The sequence below is a fragment of the Zea mays genome, chromosome 10, assembly GCF_902167145.1.
Source record: "Zea mays cultivar B73 chromosome 10, Zm-B73-REFERENCE-NAM-5.0, whole genome shotgun sequence".
Classification (NCBI taxonomy): domain Eukaryota; kingdom Viridiplantae; phylum Streptophyta; class Magnoliopsida; order Poales; family Poaceae; genus Zea; species Zea mays.
Genome location: NC_050105.1, coordinates 124,099,123 through 124,122,193, shown reverse-complemented (window position 1 = coordinate 124,122,193; position 23,071 = coordinate 124,099,123). Strand labels below are relative to the sequence as shown.

Below are 23,071 nucleotides of genomic sequence, written 5' to 3'. Positions count from 1 at the left end.
CAATATTTCATATTTTAGAGTTTTTGGTAGCAAATGCTTTATTCTTGTTAAAAGAGGTAGAAAATCTAAATTTGCTCCTAAAACTGTAGAAGGCTTTTTACTAGGATATGACTCAAACACAAGGGCATATAGAGTCTTTAACAAGTCCTCAGGACTAGTTGAAGTTTCTTGTGACGTTGTGTTTGATGAGACTAACGGCTCTCAAGTAGAGCAAGTTGATCTTGATGAGATAGGTGAAGAACAGGCTCCGTGCATCGCGCTACGAAACATGTCCATTGGGGATGTGTGTCCTAAGGAATCCGAAGAGCCTCCAAATGCACAAGATCAACCATCCTCCTCCACGCAAGCATCTCCACCAACTCAAATTGAGGACGAGGCTCAAGTTGATGAAGGAGAAGATCAAAGAGATGAGCCACCTCAAGATGAAGGCAATGATCAAGGGGGAGATGCAAATGATCAAGACAAGGAGGATGAACAACCAAGGCCGCCACACCCAAGAGTCCACCAAGCAATCCAACGAGATCACCCCGTCGACACCATCCTCGGCGATATTCATAAGGGGGTAACCACTCGATCTCGTGTTGCACATTTTTGTGAGCATTACTCTTTTGTTTCCTCTATTGAGCCACACAGGGTAGAGGAAGCACTTCAAGATTCGGATTGGGTGATGGCGATGCAAGAGGAGCTCAACAACTTCACTAGGAATAAGGTATGGCGTTTAGTTCCACGTCCTAACCAAAATGTTGTAGGAACCAAGTGGGTCTTCCGCAACAAGCAAGACGAGCATGGTGTGGTGACTAGGAACAAAGCTCGACTCGTGGCCAAGGGGTATTCACAAGTCGAAGGTTTGGATTTTGGTGAAACCTATGCACCCGTAGCTAGGCTTGAGTCAATTCGCATATTATTGGCCTATGCTACTTACCATGGCTTCAAGCTTTACCAAATGGACGTGAAGAGTGCCTTCCTCAACGGGCCAATCAAGGAGGAGGTCTATGTTGAGCAACCTCTCGGCTTTGAAGATAGTGAGTACCCTAACCATGTCTATAGGCTCTCTAAGGCGCTTTATGGGCTCAAGCAAGCTCCAAGAGCATGGTATGAATGCCTTAGAGATTTCCTTATTGCTAATGGCTTCAAAGTCGGCAAGGCCGATCCTACTTTGTTCACTAAAACTCTTGACAATGATTTGTTCGTATGCCAAATTTATGTTGATGATATCATATTTGGGTCTACTAACGAATCTACATGTGAAGAATTTAGTAGGATCATGACACAAAAATTCGAGATGTCTATGATGGGGGAGTTGAAGTATTTTCTAGGATTCCAAGTCAAGCAACTCCAAGAGGGCACCTTCATTAGCCAAACGAAGTATACTCAAGACATTCTAAGCAAGTTTGGAATGAAGGATGCCAAGCCCATCAAGACTCCCATGGGAACAAATGGGCATCTCGATCTCGACACGGGAGGTAAGTCCGTGGATCAAAAGGTATACCGGTCAATGATTGGTTCATTGCTTTATTTATGTGCATCTCGACCGGACATTATGCTTTCCGTTTGCATGTGTGCAAGATTCCAAGCCGACCCTAAGGAATCACACCTTACGGCCGTAAAACGAATCTTGAGATATTTGGCTTATACTCCTAAGTTTGGGCTTTGGTACCCTCGGGGATCCACATTTGATTTGATTGGTTATTCGGATGCCGATTGGGCGGGGTGTAAGATTAATAGGAAGAGCACATCGGGGACTTGCCAGTTCTTGGGAAGATCCTTGGTGTCTTGGGCTTCAAAGAAGCAAAATTCGGTCGCTCTTTCTACTGCCGAAGCCGAGTACATTGCCGCAGGCCATTGTTGCGCGCAATTGCTTTGGATGAGGCAAACCCTGCGGGACTATGGTTACAAACTAACCAAAGTTCCACTTCTATGTGATAATGAGAGTGCAATCCGCATGGCGGATAATCCCGTTGAGCATAGCCGCACTAAACACATAGCCATTCAGTATCATTTTCTTAGGGATCACCAACAAAAGGGGGATATCGAGATTTCATACATCAACACTAAAGATCAATTAGCCGATATATTTACCAAGCCACTTGATGAACAATCTTTTACCAAACTTAGGCATGAGCTCAATATTCTTGATTCCAGGAACTTCTTTTGCTAATTTGCACACATAGCTTATAGATATACCTTTGATCATGTCTCTTTTATATATGCTATGACTAATGTGTTTTTCAAGTGTATTTCAAACCAAGTCATAGGTATATTGAAAGGGAATTGGAGTCTTCGGCGAAGACAAAGGCTTCCACTCCACTCTAATACTCATCCTTCGTCGTCGCTCCGCATCGCTCTCCATCTTTGGTATAATCCTCACTCATATGTTTTATTTGCCAAAGGGGAGAAAATAATTAGAAAAGGGCCTATACTTCATTCCAAGTATCCGTTTTTGGCGATTCATGCCAAAGGGGGAGAAAGTATTGGCCCAAAGCAAAAGGACCGCACCACCACCCTAATTTTTAAAATTAATGATTTTCAATTGGTAAATTTCAAATTGGTATCTCTTTGTGTTCTAAAGGGGGAGCAAGTAGTATTTTCAAAACTTGATATCTTAAAACCCTCTTGAACACTAAGAGGAGAATTGATTTAGGGGGAGTTTTGTTTAGTCAAAGGAAAAGCTTTTGGAACAAGGGGAGAGAATTTCAAATCTTGAAAATGCTTCTCAAAATCTTATTCATTTACCTTTGACTATCTTGCAAAAGGACTTTGAAAAGAATTTACAAAAGAATTTGCAAAAACAAAACATGTGGTGCAAGCGTGGTCCAAAATGTTAAAGAAACAATCTATGCATATCTAGTAAGTAACATTTATTGGCTCAATTCCAAGCAACCTTTGCACTTACATTATGCAAACTAGTTCAACTATGCACTTTTATGTTTGCTTTGGTTTGTGTTGGCATCAATCACCAAAAAGGGGGAGATTGAAAGGGAATTGGGCTTACACCTAGTCCCTAATTAATTTTGGTGGTTCAATTGCCCAACACAAATATTTGGACTAACTAGTTTGCTCTAGTGCATAGGTTATACAGGTGCCAAAGGTTCACACTTAGCCAATAAAAAGACCAAGTATTGGGTTCAAACAAAGGAGCAAGGAACAACTGAAGGCACCTCTGGTCTGGCGCACCGAACTGTCCGGTGTGCCACCGGACATGTCCAGTGCACCAGAGGACTCAAACTTCAAACTCGTCACCTTCAGGAAATTCCAGAGGCGACTCCGCTATAATTCACCGGACTGTCCGGTGTACACCGGACATGTCCGGTGCTCCAAGGAAGAGCGGCCTCAGGAACTCGCCAGCCTCGGGAATTCACTTTAGCCGCTCCGCTAAAATTCACCGGACTGTCCGGTGTACACCGGACTGTCCGGTGTAACAGCGGGGCAACAGCTATTTCGGCGCCAACGGCTACCTGCGACGCATTAAATGCGCGCGCAGCGCGCGCAGAGGTCAGGCACGCCCATGCTGGCGCACCGGACACTCAACAGTACATGTCCGGTGCGCCACCAGACATCCAGGCGGGCCCAGAAGACAGAGCTCCAACGGTCGGAACCCAACGGCTTTGGTGACGTGGCTGTCGCACCGGACATGTCCGGTGTGCACCGGACTGTCCAGTGCGCCATCGAACAGACAGCCTCACCAAACGGCTAATTTGGTGGTTGGGGCTATAAATACCCCCAACCACCCACCATTCATTGCATCCAAGTTTTCCACTTCCCAACTACTTACAAGAGCTCTAGCATTCAATTCTAGACACACCAAAGAGATCAAATCCTCTCCAAATTCCACACAACGCCCTAGTGATTAGAGAGAGAGATTTGCTTGTGTTCTTTCGAGCTCTTGCGCTTGGATTGCTTTCTTCTTTCTTGATTTCCTTCTTGCGATCAAAACTCACTTGTAATTGAGGCAAGAGACACCAAACTTGTGGTGGTCCTTGTGGGAACTTTGTGTTCCAAGTGATTGAGAAGAGAAAGCTCACTCGGTCCGAGGGACCGTTTGAGAGAGGGTAAGGGTTGAAAGAGACCCAGCCTTTGTGGCCTCCTCAACGGGGAGTAGGTTTGAGAGAACCGAACCTCGGTAAAACAAATCCGCGTGTCTCACTCGATTATTCACTCGCAATTTGTTTTGCACTCTCTCTCGCGGACTCTATTATATTTCTAACGCTAACCCGACTTGTAGTTGTGATTATTTTTTGAGAATTTCAGTTTCGCCCTATTCACCCCCCCTCTAGGCGACTTTCAGTGGTCATCCCATTTTTTGCTCCCGAGGTTGCGCACTTGGTTCACCAAGGTTTTGAGCCGATTGTACATGTCTTGTGGCTCCTCCCCTTGGCGAAGTCGGAAGCGACCGAGCTCCCCCTCGATCGTCTCCCGCTTGGTGATCTTGGTTACCTCGTCTCCTTCGTGCGCGGTCTTTAGCGTGTCCCAAATCTCCTTAGCACTTTTCAACCCTTGCACCTTGTTATACTCCTCTCGACTTAGAGAGGCGAGGAGTATAGTTGTGGCTTGGGAGTTGAAGTGTTGGATTTGGGCCACTTCGTCCTCATCATAATCTTCATCCCCTACAGATGGTACCTGTACACCAAACTCAATGACATCCCATATACTTTTGTGGAGTGAGGTTAGGTGATATCGCATCAAATCACTCCACCTAACATAATCTTCACCATCAAACGTTGGTGGTTTGCCTAATGGGATGGAAAGTAAAGGTGTATGTTTAGGAATGCGAGGATAGCGTAGGGGGATCTTACTAAACTTCTTGCGCTCATGGCGCTTAGAAGTTACGGACGGCGTGTCGGAGCCGGAGGTGGATGGCGAGGAGGTGTCGGTCTCGTAGTAGACCACCTTCCTCATCTTCTTCTTGTCACCGCTCCGACGCGACTTGTGTGAAGGGGATTTCTTCTCCTTCCCTTTCCCTTTGTTGCGGGACTCTTCCGATGAAGCCTTCTCGTGGCTTGTAGCGGGCTTGTCGCCGGTCTCCATCTCCCTCTTGGCGTGATCTCCCGACATCACTTCGAGCGGTTAGGCTCTAATGAAGCACCGGGTTCTGATACCAATTGAAAGTCGCCTAGAGGGGGGGTGAATAGGGCGAATCTGAAATTTACAAACTTAATCACAACTACAAGCCGGGTTAGCGTTAGAAATAGAAACGAGTCCGAGAGAGAGGGCGCAAAATAAATCGTGAGCGAATAAAGAGCGAGACACGATGATTTGTTTTACCGAGGTTCGGTTCTTGCAAACCTACTCCCCGTTGAGGTGGTCACGAAGACCGGGTCTCTTTCAACCGTTTCCCTCTCTCAAACGGTCACTTAGACCGAGTGAGCTTCTCTTCTCAATCAAACGGAACACGAAGTTCCCGCAAGGACCACCACACAATTGGTGTCTCTTGCCTTGGTTACAATTGAGTGAATCACAAGAAGAATGAGAAAGAAAAGAAGCAATCCAAGCGCAAGAGCTCAAATGAACACAACAAATCACTCTCACTAATCACAAAAGCTTTGTATGGAGTTGGGAGAGGATTTGATCTCTTTGGTGTGTCTTGTGTTGAATGCTAGCTCTTGTAAGTAGTTGGAAGGTGGAAAACTTGGATCCAATGAATGTGGGGTGGTTGGGGTATTTATAGCCCCAACCACCACAAAGTGGTCGTTGGAAGGCTGCAGTCGCATGGCACACCGGACAGTCCGGTGCGCCACCGGACACTGTCCGGTGCGCCAGCCACGTCAGCAGACCGTTGGGGTTCGATCGTTGGAGCTCTGTCTTGTGGGCCCGCCTGGCTGTCTGGTGGTGCACCGGACAGGCCCCGTAGGCTGTCCGGTGTGCCACCCGCGCGTGCTCTGCTCCTCTACGCGCGCAGGCACGCATTTAATGCGCTGCAGTCGACCGTTGCACGCGAAGTAGTCGTTGCTCCGCTGTCACACCGGACAGTCCGGTGTGCACCAGACACTGTCCGGTGACTCACCGGACAGTCCGGTGACTCACCGGACAGTCCGGTGAATTATAGCGGAGCGCCCTTGGAAATTCTCGAAGGTGAGGAGTTCAGTCTCGAGTGCCCTGGTGCACTGGACACTGTCCGGTGGCACACCGGACAGTCCGGTGCGCCAGACCAGGGTGCCTTCCGGGTTGTCTTTTGCTCTTTTGTTTGAACCCTTTTCTTGGTCTTTTTATTGGCTTATTGTGAACCTTTGGCACCTGTAGAACTTATAAACTAGAGCAAACTAGTTAGTCCAATTATTTGTGTTGGGCAATTCAACCACCAAAATCAATTAGGAAATATGTGTAAGCCTAATTCCCGTTCAAGGGTCACGGGAACGACCACGACGGCGGTGGTGAATGACGAAGAGAGGGACCGGATGGAAGAGAGAGACCGTACCTGTGAAGACGACGACGGGGGGAGGAGAGGTACCTTCACGACGGGGCTGCGGCGCCGAGGTGGGTGCGCCAACCCTAGCGAAACTGGAGTGTCACGGGAACGACCGTGACGGAGGAGGAGAATGATGAAGAGAGGGTCGGGATGGAGGACTTCGCCCATACCTGCGAAGACGACGATGGGGGGAGGAGAGGGAGCGGCGGCGGCACGGTGGGTGCGCGAGAACCCTAGCGAAGTGAGGAGAGCTTTCGGCCGACGCCAACTGATGGCCGCTTCTAGCGTACCGTTGCGGGGTGGCTTCTATTCGAAGCGCGGCGCGGAAAAGCCGCGCGAGAAGCTGAGCGTTTGGGATCAGCTTCGGCTTCTGGCGGCCAGAAGCCACCAGAAGCTGAACCAAACAGGGGCATTGTTCATGATTCCTCAGCCCAAAACATTAATAAACGACGCAAGAATGAAACTAACAATGGTCAACCGAGAACCACAAGAGAACATACATACCGAATTAAAATTTGTTTTAGTTAACTAATACAATCATACAATACGTGTTTTATATATGTATCTAGGTCTTTTTTATCCATTTAAATATAGATATACAAACCAATAGCTAAATGACTATTATTTTAAAACGGTGAGAGTACATACTAACATACACATACCTTCAAAAAAATATGGAAAACCTTTGTTGTCTGATCAATAAAAGTGACTTTTTCAAGTCAACCGCACTGTATCGATCACACACGTTCTAGAGGATGAGATTTATACAGCTACAATCACAACCATGAAAAGCTGCCTGATTTCCATCCTATCAGACTATAGTCTATAGATGAGCAGCTGAGTGGACAATCCACATATTAAGAGCAACCACAACGCCTGGTTTCCGAATGGCTTGGTGGTGCGGGAGGTGGCCAAACAGGGACCACAACGCCTTATCTCCCGGTCCAGCAGCTACACAGATGGAGCAACTGAGCAAGAGCTTCTCGCCTATGATTCTGAGGTTGCTGGAAGATGCTGTGCTGGTGAACGCCGTTGATTCTGAGAGCAGGGCACCATCTGATCGTCGCGCCTCCGAGCAGTCACCGTCACATTTGCCGTTGCCTGGGCCAGCTGCCGGTCGACTTCCATCTGTTCTTGAGGGAACTCGATCAGCGGAACCTCCGAGGCCTTCCTCGGTTCCACCGTTCATGGTGGTGGCCCTTGATGCTTCCTCCAGCCGCCACATTTCCGACAGGGCTTCTTGCAGCTTGGCTTTGGCCGCGTCTAGCTCGACTAATCGGGGAGAGGATAGTTGGAGCCCAGCTCAATTCCTGCGGCTCGCAGCATGGAAACAGACAGGTGCGTCCCATGGATGGTGTATCCATTCGGTCGGTAGCCTCGCGAGCTCGGAATCCACCGCTGGACATACTCCCCATGCGGGTTCAACTTGTAGCCTTCAAGCTGGTTGCCATGACAATGCTTCAGTCGGTCAGTCCTCAGTATTATTTGTCATTACTAGCCCTGTTTGTTTACTCTCTTTATATAATCCAACTTAAAAAAGATAAATAAACAACATAGATTATTAGATAGACTATATAATCTATATAATTAAGTTCGATATTTTTTTCATCCACGTTTTTTTAACTAGTTTTCTGTGATACTGATAGATCTACCCACATGGAGTTCAATAAAATCGTATTGTATTATGATTTTTTAAAGATTCAACCAAAATAAAGGAAGCAAATCACCGAGGAAACCCTGAGAGACCCAGTGTCCAGTTTTAGAAGATGATAAAGAAGCTATATGTGTATTTTTATAGTTAAGAGAGGAAAAAGGCTAACTTTTGTCATAGCTGACCTAAAGGTAAAATGATTTTTTTCTTCTTTTCTAAACTCGTGTTGGGCTCGGGCTAAACGGGCCGTCGTCAGGAAGGAGCAAAAAGCCAGCAATCCCTTTTTTTTTAATGTTTTCGGTTGTTTAGGGCTTTTTCCATATTTTTTTGCTTAACAAGCACTCTACGTACTGCGTTCTGAAATCCATCTTCAAACCTAGGCAACAACTGCTATGTAAATAGTCCTTCTTTGCAAGCGTGCAAGCAAACCATCTGGTTCATTAGATCGTGATTCAACCGTAGGTCACATTTAACACTTAAACCCTTCTACCACCAGCTCAATAATCTTTATAAAAAAATCCTAACAAATCATGGTTGTATCTATGGTTGGATCGTAATCTATGGTGTGTTTGGTTTGTGTAGTCACTCTATGCTTCATAAGGTGATGCATCATAAGTTCATTCCATCAATTTTGGTGGAATCAACCCACTCCTCATGTATATACTAATTATTAGCTTATGAGGAATGAAGTGGTGATGGATCAATCCATTCTATTCCACAAATCAAATAAAAAAGTGAGTAGTGAGAAGAAGATGGATCATTTTATTCCTCAAACCAAACACACTACTAATAGATCAGATGATTTGCTTGTACGCTTACAAAGAATGACTGCTTGCATAGCCGTCGTTGTTTCGAACCTAAGTTGAAATTGTACGTAGCTCCTACAAACATGCAAGTATCTTCCCAATATTGTAATGAGCAACAACAACATTGTTTGTAGTATCAGTCCGGCCGGGGACACACGTGCAAAGTTGGAAGTGCGTCGTGGATTGGAGTTTCTAGAGACACGTTGGCAGCACATGCATTACACGCTGAAATCCATTTCCATGTTCTAATACGTAATCCAAACTCACGCAACGTGTGCCGCCGCCGCCGCCGCCGCCTGGCCGCCCTACGCCACTGGGCTGGGTTCCATTCCATCTGCACCAGGGCAGCAGCTGCGGCCTCCGCCTTGGGCATCGGTGCGGGTGCTGTGCCCAGTGCCATCTCCTGTTCTCTGCATCATGGCAATGGCAACGCGTTCCTGCAATCTTGCCTTTAATTTCTTGGGGACGAAGACACCACTCATGAGCATCGCCGCGCATGCGCGTGCTGAACTTGAACTGCGGATCCATTCCCAGGAGCATGGGATTCAGAGTCCCAGATCCGGACTTGCCGGCTCAGAACGCAACAGCTGACCGGAGCACCGTGACGGGGTGACGACCTGACCGTTGGACTTCGGCATGCACATGCCGGCCGCTTCTCAATGTCCTCGTCCTCGCCTCACATTTGTTGCTTTCCCCAGAGAAGGAAGAAATATGTGGCGCTCGCTGCTGGCCTTCCCCGGCTTCCTTTAACTGCGTGGCATGCTTCCACACCCAGGACGACAAAATTCTAGTGGAGCCTGCCTGGGTCTGAGAGGAAGTACGATAGAAGGGCAGCGGGGGACTGACAAAATGTTCTGCGGCTTAGGGCCACCTCTAAAATTAATAATCGGTAACTAAAATTAGTTAAGAGGTTTAGAACATGTCAGCTAATAGATCAGCTACTAGTTAATTAGGGAGTGTTTAGCATAGCTCTCACCGCCCCGCTTCTGGTTAGAATCACTCCTCCCATATGAACAAACGCAAAAAACCTAGTCTCCGGTGTGGGGAGTGAATCCGGTCTTTATTTTGTATTATAGAGTATGAGCCAAAAATACCTACTTCTCGCCGCTTCTGACCTGCTCTTCACTCTCCAACCTCTCATAATTCACTTTACGGACTATTTGCCAAACAATTTTTGTCAGATAGTTTCACTTCTGCTATAGAATCATTCGAAAACACTACGAATCAACTCTTGAAACTAGAGAATCATGGAACAGAGCTCTGCCAAACCTCTCAAATAGCTATTAGTTGTTAGCTTCTTTAACCCAACTAACAACTTATTAGCCTACTAATAATTAACTCTAGAGGTTTAGAACATGATCTTACTAAAGTCCGTTTAATTGGCAATTAAGTACGCCGAGTCCAAGACATCATGTTAATATTGTAGTACGTAGTATATTGGATACGTGATACAACTCCGTCTATCAAAATTTCTTAGTTCTTGTTTCGGTTATTTCAAATTCATATGGATTGATGTGTATTGGAATGGATTGAGGTAGATTTTGACTTGCTATAGATTTAAATCGACTCAATAGCATCCAATCTATATAGATAAATGTTGAAACCAAACAAGCCCTTAAGTGGGGCAATTCTTTTACATTGAGAAATAAAGTAGAAGTACCTAGCATCATGGTCCCTAAATCATACGTTCTAACCATCCAAAATAGATGATATTATATTCTTTAAATTTTATATCAAGATACTCTCTCCGTTCTTGAATATTTATCGCCTGTTAGTTTATTTTTGAACTAAATCACGATAAATAAAAAAAGAACAGACGGAGGAAGTACTTTACATTCTGATTACAAATGTTTTTATCTAGAAACTAGATTCTAAATCGCCATCTAGAATCACTACGAGAGAATAAAATGTAAACAGAAACTCACTTACCTAATAAACATGTTCGCGGTGTTGTTGTCGTCACGTGACCATGCTTATCAAGTATGTTTTGGTCACCGCGAGTCATGTGATGATAAGCAAACAAAACGATGGATTCATTTACTTTATCAACAGTGAGACAGAAACAATACACTTAATTAAGCTTTATATAAAAAATAGCAAGGTACCTTTTGATTTTTCTTGTGACTTTAAAAAAGTTCTTGTGAGCTGTGGTCTATAGAAGAGTTGTTGTGGGAAGTGTGGTGTGAGAAAGTTGAAAGCCCTTTGGTTGAACAACTGTGGCTTTCGAACACATTGTGCTCAATCTATCTCATTTACGAGCAGACCTCTCATCCACTTAACTTCTATCCTCTCTCTCTCACTTACAAGCGATTCCTACTCGTCAGATTAACACATTCATCCTTTTCCTCTCGTCTCACTTGGGTAGATACTTCACAAAAGCCGGGGCCACCGCTAGAGCCACTCTCAAGCCGTCTGCGTGCCTCTACGGGTTAACACCCACACCCAGATTGCTCACCACTATACGGATCAAGGTCGCACCAGTTGCACGCTGCCATTGTGTCTAGGAGTGTCCTGTTTTCATACCATGGCAAGTAATTTTGTAGGTTAAATATTGATTTTGCAGTGCTATTGTCTCGATGGCTTTGCTGTAGAGAGCGTGGAGAGAGGATTTATACTGGTTTGCACTACTACAGATCATGTTATATGAGACGGTTAATTTTCACTTATTAAGACGTTTCTCAAGTGTCCAAATTTGATGGAGTCGCAAAAGATGTCCCACATTTAAGACGGTTGCAAACCATCTTAAAATGATATTATATAAGACGTTTTTAGTTTATAACCGTCCAAAAAAGGTATTTGTTTAAGTCATTTTGTCCAATATCCTGTCTTGAATTATGTTTTATGTAAGGCACTTTTTCTAAACAACCGTCGAGTATACGAACATTTTAAGTCATAAGTTATTTAGTAAACTGTCTAAAATATTCTATAATAATAAACACTTGCGATATGAAAACCGTCTTATTTAGGTGACATATATTGGACATTTTGAAAATCGTCTTATTTAGAAGACCGATATTGGACATTTTTGGAACCGTCTTAATAAGATTTAAACAAATTAACTTAAATTACTATATATTCTTTAATTTATATTCATTTTTGAGATTCTTCAATTTATATTCATTTTTGAGATTCCACATTATAATAATTTGAAAGAGAAATACACAGACATATATATTTAATAATAAGATAATTAATATAATATAGATGAGTACCAGTCAATATTTCATACATAAGTATACTCTTAAATCCAAACCAAAACATTGAGATAATCTTGTAATTAGCCAAACAATCTGTGCGAGTGTGGAATACAGTGTACACTAGATTGATTTGCATCTTGTCAAAACCAGATTGTTCAAGGGATACATCGGTTGCCACTGCTGCTCCCCTCCTGCCGATGTTCCATGACTCCATTCTTGCTGACCTCTTTCTCCCAAGCATTTCACCAAACAGTTCAAGTGCAAATGTTAGTTGTTTGATGACTCCAACTATAGAAATCAAGCAGCGTTACTACTAACAACGCCATTGTATCTTCTCGGAAGGTCACTGATATGCCACAGTAGTTGCATACACAATTCGCTGTAAGTCAAAACCAGCAAACAAAAGTAATAAACATGCAAAGAAAAGGTGAAGTTGTGTGAGGGAAAGCACTTGCTTGTAACAAACTTACAATAATGGAAAAACCCTGACACCAGTCAGCATGTATATAGACTTTTGAAGCATTGATTATTAAAAAATACAAGTAGTACATTTATGTAGTACTTAGATTAATGCCTTTTATCACTCTATATCCGTTTTTCCTGCAAGAAAAGGGTTTGGTAATATGAAGATGCATGGAAAAAAACATCATTAAGGAAGCATATGCTAGCTAGCTATTAATTCTCCAACTTACAGAACAAGATATAAAATTATCTCACAGTAATTCCAGATTGGTTCTAGTGGCGTCTATGTGCTAAATGCCAAGCTCTCATTTGAGTTACAATGATCTCAGTTTCCACAACTTGTAGATATTAAAAGACCATAAACCTGTCGGTAAAAAATTTTAAGTTGAGATTAAATTTTCTTCCAAAACAAATTACGACATCAAATGTTATACAATATGTTAACAGCCAAAAAATTTGTTCTACACTTATGAAACTCTTGATAGGCTACCAATTATCGAAGCATTATTTCTTACACATATCGTAAGGCCAAATGATTCATCTCATTATATATAGTATTGTATATGAAATTAATCCTCCTTATAATATTATTATGTAAAGAATGCTGATTAGGTTAGTCTCAAGAATATGAATCTATACAAATATAATAATGAGAAACTAATATAGAGGGAAAACAAATGCCAAACACCAGATCAGAGTTGAATCAATGTAATCCTGTTTTTATGTAGAGAACAAGATTGCAGATCACCTTCAAAATTGGAAGTCTGAGTTAATGAATCGGGTTGGTCAAAAAGCTATAGTGCATTTTGTTCTCAGCTCTATGATGGTCTATCTTGTTATGGCAGTTGATCTCCCTCCATGGGTCATCATAGAAATTGGTAAGATTCGTAGAAGATTCTTTTGTTAGGAGAAGAAAAGAAATTAATGGTGGTCATTGCCTTCTGACTTGGGTTAAGATTTGTCGCTCAATTGAATCCATCTCCAACGTGCAACGAAAATTAAGGACCTTGCTCCACTGTTCTTTGCTTTGTTGCCCAAAAGAAGAGCCCATAAGCGTACAATATTACAGAGACTTACTAATAATACTTAGAATTTGAATCACTCCTGATCCAATTCAAATACACAATATGCATCCATCTGGGCAAAACCTGAAGCAACAGGAAGTAGAGAGGAGATGAGCATAGAACGTCTCTTACCTATGTGTGTTGCAATCATTGCAGTAGAAATCCTTGCGCTAGAGGAGGGACCTCGGCCAACCTTTTCTTGTGAAGTAAAAAGCAAGGTACTGAAATAGCAAAATCAAAATGTAATTCTTATTTGAGTGTGTATAGACTACTGCAACAAAGATTATAACTGAAATAAGCTTTAGAAAAATTGATCCATGTGCTTAACCTTAAATTATAAATATTGAATGGTCAGCAGGTAACGTAAAAACGAAATAGGGCACCATATAACATTTTGGTATACAATCATCAAGTAATCCTGAGACTATTTGCAGCACAACTATCACTTCAGATGAGAAATGTGATAATTACGGAAACAAATAACATTCAGGTACAGGACAGATGAGGAATATACGAGTTCAACAAATGAAATGAAAACATAAGCCATCATTTATTTTAGAGCAGTCTCTATTTGCAAAAAGAAAAGATTAGCACATTAAAAACCTTTAACTAACCTGCTAATGTTGTAGGATATTGAAGTAGGCGATGAGAAAAATGACAGCCTGCAAACATGAGCATATGCACCATGACTCCATGAGCAACCAAAAAAATCAAAGTAAGAACAATAGCAGTTAAGTAACCACACAACTGATTTAAGTGTCCAAAACATATTTAAGTGTTCTTGAAAGGTCACGTGTAAAGAAGGAAAAAGTAATTAGTCTTAGTTTGCTGCAAGGAATGACCACAATCTAGACCAGAACATATTGCGAGGGCGAGGAAGATATTATAGATGACAAAAAGCTTCAGGGCTGAGCACCAAACTGCGTGTAAATTTTAGGAAAAAATCAAGACAAATTTTAGATGACAAAAGGCTCAGTTTGTTCGTTTCAATTTTAAAAATGGGACAAAACGAAATGCAAGCAAGGCACATACCACTTGGTTTATCCCTGAGAGGAGTCCCTCCGTGGAATCCCCTAATAGGGAGGCCAGAAACCGTGTGCTTTTGGTTCTCATTTTAAAGTTCAATGGCAGCGGAGGAAGATCGTGAGACTACCACCGGAGAGGAAGGGGGCGAGTTCTTACCACTGCTGTTGCACGCCGAGGTCCTGAGGATGCGACCATCCATCGCCCAGTGGCATCAACTCCCGTCTATGGCTCGCGTTCGGAGCTCCTATCCAATCTAGATTTTAGAAAGGGAGAAAAAGGAACAACAATCAGTCAAAAAAGATGGAGTCCTTCAAAGCACTTCAATACCACATTTTCAGGTAGCATGACAAAACAATAAATAATTTGTTGTAAGGCATGTCTTGTTCAGATACAGGACTCAGCTAAAACTGTATTGTATATATTTATACAGCGTGAAGTAAGTTAACAATATTGTACCACAATAACCAGACATCACTCTATCCTTATGCATTTACCATTAATCTCATTTGTACTCGTGTATGATATCTGACTGAAGAAACATAAAACCTGTGTATCTTAGACATCAACCAAAGTACTTCAATCAAAACATATTAATAGGAGATTTATTCATCAATACAAGCATCCATCGCTCTTTGAAGCAAATGATCATGTTGCCATTGTCACATTAATCGTAGAATCAGATTTAAATTGATTACCTAAACAAGATTACGAGGAGGACCACTACTACTCAGCCCTACATTATCATACTTAGTCATAGAACTTCTAGTTACATCAAAGCACAATCCAAGCTTTCCAAGAAACATACATGAACTCAATCTTTTCTAATTATTTACTAGTTCTACTTTTAATTAGATAATAGATATTATTTTAACACTATATGGAAACATTCAGTTTTGGACTAGTATTTTTATGAGTGATAGGTGATAACCAATCACGATTAAGACACAAATTTCACATGATCATGCTCTCTCTCTCTCTCTCTCTCTCTCTATATATATATATATATATATATATATATATATATATATATATATATATATATATATTACTTACCCCAGAAGAGGCTCACTTGCATATTTTACCACTAATATGGATTGGGTGACTCCTAAAGCAAATCATTGACTTCAACACCTCAACACAATCAGCACAACAAGACTAATAGGACCTGTCGGATAATCGATATAAATTCTAAACTCATCCTACGCAATATTTTAGTTCCCCAAAATCACAACATCGAACCTATAAAACCATACTTGGTAATCATGAGAGCATCACCGACACAAACATCTAATCATCCATTCACCAAATTAATTTGCAAGGATAGTGACGGGGCTCACCATGTCATAAACCAAATCAATATGTGTAAGGGCGATGACGATTTCTGGTTTAAGCTTTTTGCCAAACACCTAGAGCGCGCCAAATGGACTTTCCTCTTCCACGACAAACCTAGGGTTTTTACTCCACATATTTTATATGCATAAACATACATAATCATAATACGGAAAAGGATGACAATACGAATTAAAAAGAGAACAAACATCAGCTCTCACCGGCGACGAACAAAACATTTGCGGGCTGCTACGACAGGGAGAGACATAGCCCGGCTACAGCATCCGCGTGGGGCAAAGGAAAACAGTGAGACCCTAGGCTTGAGGGCGAGTTGCAGGGTAGCGCCAGGGGCTCACTGACGAGGTCGGCCGACCATGGGGGTAGGGGCAACGGCGTGCGTGCTGTAGGGACATAGAAGCTTGGGCGCCGAGGACCAAACTTGAGGAAAGGGAAGGGGAACACAGCACCTGCGATGGAGACGATTGGTTGGGCGAGCTCGACATGGGGAGAGGACTAGGCGCCATGGGAGGGGCTCCCTGCAGGGGTGAGCTCGACCATGGAGAGGCGCCGGCCAGGGAAGTGCAAGGGCGAGCACCAGGGAAGTGGGCGACCAGGGAAAAAAAATGGAGGTCGTCGTGTGAGGAGAGAATTAGGCCTTGTTCGTTTACATCGGATTGCACCCGGAATCATTCCGACTTATCTAAGTTTATGTAAATTAGAGAAGCAATCCGGCTCGTAACCATTCCGACCCAACAATCCGATACAAACGAACAAGACCTTAGGGAGACGTGGGCCGTGGGGAATCTGTTCTAGTAGCTTGTGCACCGATTAGAGATAAATCAATAGAGAGAAAAAGGGAGAGAGTTAGGCGATGGGAAGAATAAAGATAATTCAGGTTTTTCCTTCTCCAATTTTCGTTACAAAAGACTACACAAATAATTAAGTTCTCAGATTAAATCCGCGCGATATGTAAACAGACCCATTAAAACAATATAAATTTTAATATTTTTAGACTACGCTAACACTGGTAGGTATTTTCGGGTTCTATAATTATAGACAGTGGAACAGATTAATTACGAGTACTCAGTTCGGTTCTAGTTATCTCGGTCCGATTTAATCTCGCACCAACACTCTTGTTGCTGAGTATCTAATAAAATTTACTCGGGTCAAAAATCACAAGAGTGGGTCGAGGTTCCAAATTCGTATTCACTTAATCGATAAATTTTAAACAGACACAAGGCTCGATATTTCACAAAATAAATACGCGAGATTGATACAACATCGAAATTGTGATCCTTTCGGAATCGACGTCTGGGCGAGAGGTTGTGCACTGTCCAGGCACCGGTCAGCACCAGCCACGCGCCACGATGCCAGGCCACAGAGAGACACGTGTAACTCAAGCGTGAAAGAATTTGAAACCAAGTTTAGGAACCAGATCCGATTTCAAGAATTTAGAGTTTGGGGCAAGGCGTCGATGGCTCAACCCAAACGATATTGGATTCAATGTTTTGGAAGATTACTAAAGTCTGATTTTTTTGCAAAATAAATTTGGACAATTTAAACAAATTGAGACAGACACGAGATCAAAATCGTGATAGACGAAGATGATTAAAATTTAGTGACCTTTAGATTCACAGCTATTACGTGTTAACGTCCGCACTCGTGGTCGAGTAGACGATAAACACCTGGGGTGTTACAGCGGTCGTCGGAGCAGAGGCGCCCATGTCGGATCTATGCCCGCTCGCCATGAAGTCGCCCCAATCGGAGAAGTGGAGGCCTGGGGGATGAGGGTGAGCGGGCGGCGGCACTAGCGCTACGACGCAGCAGTGAGATCTAGAGTTGAGAGAAGTGGCCAAGTTTTTAAGTTTGAAAATGTAAATGTAAAGTATTGATATATTCAGTATAGAATTGGTATACCTTTAGGTACGTAAATGATAGAAATTAAAGCAAAATGACGATTTAGGTCTTATGCGTGACGCATTAATGATTGGATCACATATGGGTCTATTTTACCATCTATGTCAAGCTGCACAGATAAGTTTTAAATTTTATATTATGTATATCATCAAACTAAGACAAATTCATTATTTACTACGTTTTCTCACAATACTTCTTATCAGAAATATCACACGAGATGGTTTCATATTTAGAAGTGTCTAGTATACTCACTAACATCTAAGACAGTCCGTATAGTCTAGACGACTCTAATAATATCTTTATTTGAGATGGTTTCATATACAGAAGTGTCTAATATAGTAACCAAAATCTAAGACAATTCTTCCAATGTTAATGACTCAAGAGGTATATTTATTTAAGACAATTTTCAATAACAATCTGTCTTAAATTAATATAAGACATTTCTTATGATGTAACTGTCTCAAAACACTTCTTTATTAGAGACGGATCTCCAAAAAACCGTCTTATCTTACACATCGCCATATAATAAAAGACGCTTTTATAAAATGCACAAATATTCGTCTTAAAATGTGCGTCTTAAATAAGCATATTTCTAGTAGTGTTGGGAAAGTCCCCTACGTCCAGTATAGTGTTGAAGTCTTTTTTTATGTTTGATCGTGTTACAAGGCAAAGCCTAGGCTCTCATGCCTGTGTTTCTACGAGTAACTAGATCGGGTGAAGGAATGCCTGAATGTTAAGTTGGCTTGTAGGCCAAGTTCGCTCGAGTTCCTTTAGGAGGCCTCATCCCCTTTATATGGTTGAGGGATCGGGTAGCCATTGTTACATGAAGAAATTGATGGGGTGTGGCATTTCCTGCCTTTGGGTTGTATGTTGTCTCTTGTGCTTCCGAAGGCATGTCAACGTTGGCATGTCCAGCTCTAATGTCCTATCACTCCTGTCCTAACCGAACTAGGGGGCAGTTGGGTCTTGCAGAGGGGAGTCCAAGGCTTTGTAAGGTGGCATCCCTTTAGGAGTCGTATGGGTGGTTCACCTTGAAGTTCCCTATTTTTGCTTATGTCTTGTTTGGGGTGTCAATCTGCCTTACATGTGTGGCGAAGCCTGCCATGACTCAAGTCCTTATTGTCCTTCAGAGAGACGCGTGGTTAGACACGAGTGTCTTCGGAGTCCTTCATATTGTACCTGCCTTTTTCAGAGGTTCATGTTATCTCTAGGTTGTGGTACTGTAGAGTCTTATCAGGAGTGTACGACCTAGGCTGGCCCAGCTAAGAGCGACTGAGGTTGATGCCGGTCTGGTTCGAGTGACCAGGTCAGGGCTGCTCAAGGTGAGTAAACGGCTGGGGTCAGGGCCGATCTGGTCGGAGCGACTAAGTCAGGATGACTTGGGATGACCGAGGTTAGGGCCAACCTGGTCGGGATCGCTATGGCTGGGTCCTACCTGGTTGGGGTGACAATGTCAAGGGAGCTCTAGATACGTTCAACCTGGTCGAGGTTACAAGGTGGGACTGCTTTAGTCATGGACCGCCCTAGTCGAGGGGACACGTTAGGTGGGGCTGTTATCCTAGAGTGTGTCTGTTGTTGGGTTGTCTTAGGGTATCTCTACACGCCAGTAGCCCTTGAGACACCTGTTGAGATGTAAAGACTCAGATCGAGGTCTTTTCTTGTAAAGTTTTCTCAATTCTGATTGTGTTCATGTCTTGTTTTTTTCTCTCTAGCAAACACTATCGTTCCATAGGTTGGTTCCGGTCGTTTCGGTCGTTCGGGTGCGTGCAGCGTGTCTGGAGGACGTATCCCCTGAGCCCTAAGTGATTTCGTGAATTGTAAGGGACCCTTGCGCTCATCTCTACGGGAAGATTTGCAAAGACCAAGTCTAGTAATATCGTAGCTTGCTGGAGTGACTCGTTGGCATGCTTCTTATGACGTCCTTGTTGGTTGGCTATGCTTGTAACGCCTAGCAGCGCGTGAGTCACCTTAGTTTGGACTTGGCATAACAAGGACGTAGGTTGCCAACAAGCAACCGAACCTTGAACGTAAATATTGTGCCATCACTTGGCTCGTGCTTTATGCTCCAAACTATCCATGCGCTTACCGTTATAGCCCGTCTACTCGTTGTTGTAACTATTGTTTCTCTTATTAGTCAAATGGACAGGTTTCGCGAGAGGCAAGCACTGTAGCCGGTGCGGCAATAGAAAGTCGGCCTAGCTGGCTTTTGGAGATGGTTTGACCGTTTTTTTTTTTAAAAAAACTCGGACCTGGCTACCCCGTTCAGCAATCAACGATCAGCAGCCGGGTTTGCCGCCGCCGGCTCATCACCGGTTCACCGGCGCGCGATCCGTCCCACGCTCCTGAAACGGGCCGCAGCTTCAACGGGATTTTTTTCTTGTTTCCGCACTCCGCAGCCCCCACGGCCCCACCCCCACCGAATCCACAGTTCCCCGGCGCACGCAGACGGAGGGACACCGCCCCGGGACTCGACGCGCCGGTCGGCAGCCGGCAGGCAACCCCCACGCACACGACGGGGGCCCTCCGGCGGCGCCGCGCGCCGGCACACATACACAACAGACGGCCACAGCCCCAGTGCACGATCTGTGTCCGTGTCCGAGCCGTCCCTCCCTAGTCCCTCCCTCTCAGCTCGGCCTTGGGCGCCAGGCTCCAAACGCACGACCCTTCTCCCGCCGCTCCTGCCCACGAGAGTCCACGACCCGCCATTTGCGGCCCTCGCCCGCGACGACGCGCACGATAAACAATTCCAAGCCGGCTCCGTTTGTTTTCCCACAGGCCACAGCACCGCCCGACCGACCCCGTCCTCGGCTGTGGCCTGGTATTAATTGCGCAGGACCTCCTTCTATTCGGTTCCCCCTCTGACACTGATTTCTTTTCCCGGCCTCGGAGTCCGCGCCGCCCGCCGCGTTGCCCGAGATGCTGTCCGCCAGGCCGAGGTGAGAGTTCAGCCGAGACCCTGACTGCCTTGGCTGGGTTTGCATTGCAGTGGCGGCCCCGCCCGCGCGCCCACGCCACGGCCACGCACGTCTATAGATCCTTCTTTTCCAGCTCGGCTTGGGGTCGGGGTCGGGGATCTCGCCGTTGCCACTCCCTGTGCGTTCTTTTCTTGTTTGACTATTTAGTCCGTCGATACGGTTTCATGAGCTCTGGGATCCGCCTCGCAGATCCGGCTCCTTCGAGGCCGGGCTCAGGGGTACCGCCACCGCCTCGTCCGTTTCCAGAGACCGCAAGCCGTCCCCTCGCCTCCAGCGCAGCCGCTCACCCGCCGCCGGCGGTTCCAACAAGGCGTTCCCGTCACCGGAGGTACTGTCCTGCCTCCTGCCCTGCCCTGACTTTTGTTCCCAGCCCATCTCTCGCGCTACGTTACGCAGTACGCACGAAGCCGACGGCTTTGGAATGGAGTGATCACCGATCAGGGGCGCGGGCATATATTTATTAACGACATTATTATTAACTCGTTGTTTCTAACCGCGGCGGCTCCTGGCCTGCTGTTCGGCAGAGGCGGCGCGGCGTTGGCGGCGTGGGCGCCATGCAGCAGCGGGTGGCGCAGCTGGAGGAGGAGCTCCGGCGGGAGCGGGAGGAGAAGGCGCGGGCCGTGAGGGAGCTCGAGGAGCTGAGGCAGCACAGCGAGGACGGCGCCGCCAAGGGTGTCGCGGAGAAGGTGCAGCTTCTGGAGCGGGAGGTGGACAAGTCCAAGGAGTCGGAGCGCAAGATGCTGGAGTCGCTGATATACCAGACCAAGCAGCTGGAGCAGACCAAGATCTCGCTCGAGGAGGCCAGGCTGGAGATCGCCACGCTGCAGCAGGCTAACAAGACCCTCGAGTCCGCGTCCGCGTCCTCCCGGCGTGGCGGCGGCGGCGGCGGCGCGGAGCAGCCGCGGAGCGTCAAGGACCTCATGTTCGGCGGCGCGGACGACGAGATCAGGGCCCTGCGCGGCGAGCTGCGGGCGGCGACGCAGGGCGAGGAGAGGAGCCGCAAGGCGCTGGAGGACGTCTCCGTGGCGCTCGCCGACGTGACCATGGAGGCCAAGCAGGTGAAGGCCTGGCTCTCCGAGGCGCAGGCCGAGGTGGAGGCGGCCAGCGCCGAGGTCCGGCGGCTGCGCGCGGCCCTGGCCGCCGCGTCCGCCGAGCGCGACCGGTCCAGGCTCGAGGCCGACGAGTGCGCGGCGGCGTGGGGCGACAAGGAGCGCGTGCTCCTCGACTGCGTGCGCGCGGCCGAGGAGGAGGCAGGGCGGGCGCGGCGGGACAACACCAAGCTGGTCGAGTCGCAGCGCGTCATCCGCGACGAGAACGCGCGCCTCCGGGACGTCCTCAAGCAGGCCGTGGCCGAGGCCAGCGCTGTCCGGGACTCGCTCGAGCTCGCCAGGGCCGACAACGCGCGCCTCAACGACGCCGTCGCGGATAAGGAGAGCGCGCTGCGGAGCCTCCGCCAGGAGTACGACTGCGTCAGGGTCAGCGAGGCCGCCGCGCAGGGCAGCCTCAAGGAGCTCAACACCCTCCTCGCCGCCACCACGACGACGACGGCGTGCAGCACGCCCGCGTCCGCCGCCGCGCCGGACCGCGGCTTCGACCAGCGCGTGCTAAACGGCAGCAGCAACGGGCCGACGCCGCCGCAGCGGTTGGTGCATGCAGACAAGCCGCGGACGCCGGCGGGCAGCCGGAGGTTCTCGCAGTCGGCGCGGATGGGGAGCCAGAACCCCAAGGAGCGGGTGTTCGCGTCGCTCAGCAACGTCGCCGACCTCAAGTCCGCGGCGGACGCGGCGGCGGTGGACCTGGACGACGAGTTGGACTTCGACCACGTGAAGCGCAAGAAGAGGCCGATACTCCGCAAGTTCGGCGATCTGTTCCGGAGGAAAAGCTTCTACAAGCCGAATAATTTAGCGCCAGTGCACACACTCTAAATTCTTTTGTTTTTCCCCTTCTCTCCCCGTCGATATACTGCTTTGTAGCCCTGTTCTTTTCGTCTGAATACACAAGAAATGAGAAGTTTTCGGATCAGAGTTGGAGTTGAAATTCCAATCGTGTCCAGAACCTGGCACATTTTCATGCTGCCAGCTCAACAGTCTATAGTCACATAATATGGCTGACACAACACAATGCCAAGATTCGTAGGCGACTTTTGGGGTACGTACGTTTCCGTGTAACCTTTTTTTTGACTCTTAAAACCTCTAGAACCATAATAACGGGAAGTCAACTTTCGCTGAGGCGGCCATAATT

At 45.9% G+C, this 23,071-nt stretch overlaps 1 protein-coding gene and 1 long non-coding RNA gene across 2 annotated transcripts; one reads left to right on the top strand and one right to left on the bottom strand.

The window, feature by feature from the left end:
* Positions 1 to 12,034: 12,034 nt before the first annotated feature.
* On the bottom strand, positions 12,035 to 16,593 carry LOC103641712 (uncharacterized). Its single transcript, XR_002265922.2, has 3 exons — positions 16,160 to 16,593; positions 15,947 to 16,055; positions 12,035 to 14,862 (listed from the first exon to the last, which is right to left on the bottom strand). It is a non-coding gene; the product is annotated as an uncharacterized lncRNA (long non-coding RNA).
* Positions 16,594 to 20,453: 3,860 nt separating this feature from the next.
* Positions 20,454 to 22,852, top strand: LOC103641711 (uncharacterized abhydrolase domain-containing protein DDB_G0269086). The gene is made up of 3 exons (XM_008665029.4): positions 20,454 to 20,791; positions 21,020 to 21,158; positions 21,355 to 22,852. The coding sequence occupies exons 1-3, from the start codon at positions 20,772 to 20,774 to the stop codon at positions 22,753 to 22,755; spliced, it is 1,560 nt and encodes a 519-aa protein (XP_008663251.1). The 5' UTR covers positions 20,454 to 20,771; the 3' UTR covers positions 22,756 to 22,852.
* Positions 22,853 to 23,071: the final 219 nt, after the last annotated feature.

What these genes read in the sequence shown, in the direction of transcription:
- LOC103641711 (XM_008665029.4), top strand. Translation starts at nt 20,772, where the DNA reads ATGCTGTCCGCCAGGCCGAG. An exon ending in ATGCTGTCCGCCAGGCCGAG is followed by an intron (nt 20,792 to 21,019) that starts GTGAGAGTTCAG and finishes TCCGCCTCGCAG; the next exon opens with ATCCGGCTCCTTCGAGGCCG. An exon ending in AGGCGTTCCCGTCACCGGAG is followed by an intron (nt 21,159 to 21,354) that starts GTACTGTCCTGC and finishes GCTGTTCGGCAG; the next exon opens with AGGCGGCGCGGCGTTGGCGG.